Source organism: Salvelinus namaycush, chromosome 11 (assembly GCF_016432855.1).
Source record: "Salvelinus namaycush isolate Seneca chromosome 11, SaNama_1.0, whole genome shotgun sequence".
Lineage (NCBI taxonomy): Eukaryota > Metazoa > Chordata > Actinopteri > Salmoniformes > Salmonidae > Salvelinus > Salvelinus namaycush.
Window position 1 is genome coordinate 45823515 of NC_052317.1, and position 2553 is coordinate 45826067.

Here is a 2553-nt window from a genome sequence, read left to right on the forward strand (position 1 = left end):
TACTGGCTCTGAGTCCCAGCCTGGCAGCTCTGTCTACTGGCTCTGAGTCCCAGCCTGGCAGCTCTGTCTACTGGCTCTGAGTCCCAGCCTGGCAGCTCTGCCTACTGGCTCTGAGTCCCAGCCTGGCAGCTCTGTCTACTGGCTCTGAGTCCCAGCCTGGCAGCTCTGTCTACTGGCTCTGAGTCCCAGCCTGGCAGCTCTGTCTACTGGCTCTGAGTCCCAGCCTGGCAGCTCTGTCTACTGGCTCTGAGTCCCAGCCTGGCAACTCTGTCTACTGGCTCTGAGTCCCAGCCTGGCAGCTCTGCCTACTGGCTCTGAGTCCCAGCCTGGCAGCTCTGTCTACTGGCTCTGAGTCCCAGCCTGGCAGCTCTGCCTACTGGCTCTGAGTCCCAGCCTGGCAGCTCTGCCTACTGGCTCTGAGTCCCAGCCTGGCAGCTCTGCCTACTGGCTCTGAGTCCCAGCCTGGCACCTCTGTCTACTGGCTCTGAGTCCCAGCCTGGCAGCTCTGCCTACTGGCTCTGAGTCCCAGCCTGGCAGCTCTGCCTACTGGCTCTGAGTCCCAGCCTGGCAGCTCTGTCTACTGGCTCTGAGTCCCAGCCTGGCAGCTCTGCCTACTGGCTCTGAGTCCCAGCCTGGTAGCTCTGCCTGCTGGCTCTGAGTCCCAGCCTTGTAGCTCTGCCCGGCGGACCGAAGGTGTAATTCATAGTGTAACCGGCCCTCTGGCGAGACCCGGTACATGGATGGCGAGCCGAGGGAGCCGTGACCGGGCACAGAACTGTATCTCATCCCATAGTGGCCGCTCTTCCCGTACTCCTCCGGTTCGTCGTGTTTCAGAGAGAATATCCCGTTAAAGTTCAGAGGAGGGCTGATCTGTCCACCTACGTGTCCCTCCCTTCCTCCCTCAGGAGACGTGTGGTCGTAGTACGGCTCGTACTGGCCACCGTAGCTGTAGTGCCGGCTGTGGTAGGATGGCTTGGCGCTGTCCAGGGTGCTGCAGCCTTGTCCAGGGGCCGTGCCCAGATCTGCCCCGGGGTAAGGGTACATGTTGTCGTAGTGGGCCGTACTACTGGGGTACGTCACCTCTCCGTTGTGGTCCGTGAGGAAGGACCTGGCTTTCAGCTGCAGACAGCCAGCCACCAGGTTGGTCGTGGGCTGGGACAGGCCCTTACACAGAGTTTGAACGAACCCCAGCAGGTCTGGCTTTTTGCCCGCAGACAGAGTCTCCGACAGGGCCCAGATGTAGTTCTTAGCCAGGCGCAGAGTCTCTATCTTGGAGAGCTTCTGGGTCTTGGAGTAGCAGGGCACCACCTTTCGGAGGCTCTCTAACGCATCGTTCAGACCGTGCATCCTGCTGCGCTCGCGGGCGTTTGCCTCATGACGGCGCACCTTGACCCTCTCCTGTCTACCTTTAGTCGACTTCTTTCTCCGTGGTCCTCTCTTTCTGGGGAGGCCGTTTTCATCCTGCTGGTTGTCGTCCTCTCTCTCTTCTTCCTCGTCCTCTCTTTCTGAGATGTCACCCTCCTCTGGGTCCGACGTGACGTCCAGGCTGTGTATTGGGTCTGGCTCCTCCTCGCACTCTCTCTCCGGGTTCGACGTGACGTTCAGGCTGTGTATCGGGTCTGGCTCCAGGTCCGGTAAGCTCCCACGGGGGTAGTTGGCTCCAAACCGGGGCTCATACGTCATATCTGGTTCTTCATACGGTAGAGTCAACATGATTCCTATAGACCACAACTCCCAGTTAACACACACGCAAGCAACGCAGTCAACACATAAACTATTACAACGCCCACACTATGTAGAGCCTGTCAATGTCAAATTTTCGTGTGCCTCTCCTATATATGGAGAGTCTGGAGAGATGTTGTGTTGCTCAGTGGCAAAACCAAGGCCAAAGTCACATGCTCCAGCAATCAATATTTCTGAATAAATGAGTTATACATATATCTATGCTATTTAGTGACTAAAACTATTAACAGAACAGCATGCATATGATAGGTGAAAAAATCCTTATGCCAAGACAAGTCTCCTCACCTGAATGTATGTCAGCGGGCGGTGTGCATGTTCTCTAGTATCTCCCTTCTCTCTGTTCTGTGCCACCCTCTCCTCTCTCCTCTCCTCTCTTCTCCCCTCTCTTCTCTTGCAAACAAAATGACAGAATCATTCCTTTACTGGTGTCTTCCTCTCTCTCCCCCTCACTCACACTCTCTCTCACCACCTCTCTCTCCTTCTCCCCCCTCCTCTCGCTCTCTCTCTCTCGCTCTCACTCTTTCTTTGAGAAATGACACTCATGCCAACTGCCAGAGCGGGTACCCATGCCATCTGCCGCTGCCATCTCGTGGCAGGGCGTAGTCACGTGGCTCCCGTCCCGTGGGACCTCCATCCCGCGCTGATCATCTGGCATCTTGGTAATGGGCACCGGGAGGCTGACGCTTAACCGTCAAACAGGCAGACCAGGGAAGGATAAGAACTCATATAACTGTCCTCCAGATCAGAAAGATGGAGCGATGCTTTAGGGCTGTTTAAGGTAATATACTGTATCTAGGTTGGCAACAAGTT

General features: G+C 56.2%; 1 protein-coding gene across 1 annotated transcript; it reads right to left on the reverse strand.

Moving 5' to 3' along the window:
* Window positions 1-543: 543 nt before the first annotated feature.
* On the reverse strand, window positions 544-1713 carry LOC120055448 (neurogenic differentiation factor 6-B-like). Its single transcript, XM_039003311.1, has one exon. The coding sequence runs from the start codon at window positions 1711-1713 to the stop codon at window positions 544-546; it is 1170 nt and encodes a 389-aa protein (XP_038859239.1).
* Between the last annotated feature and the right edge of the window lie 840 nt (window positions 1714-2553).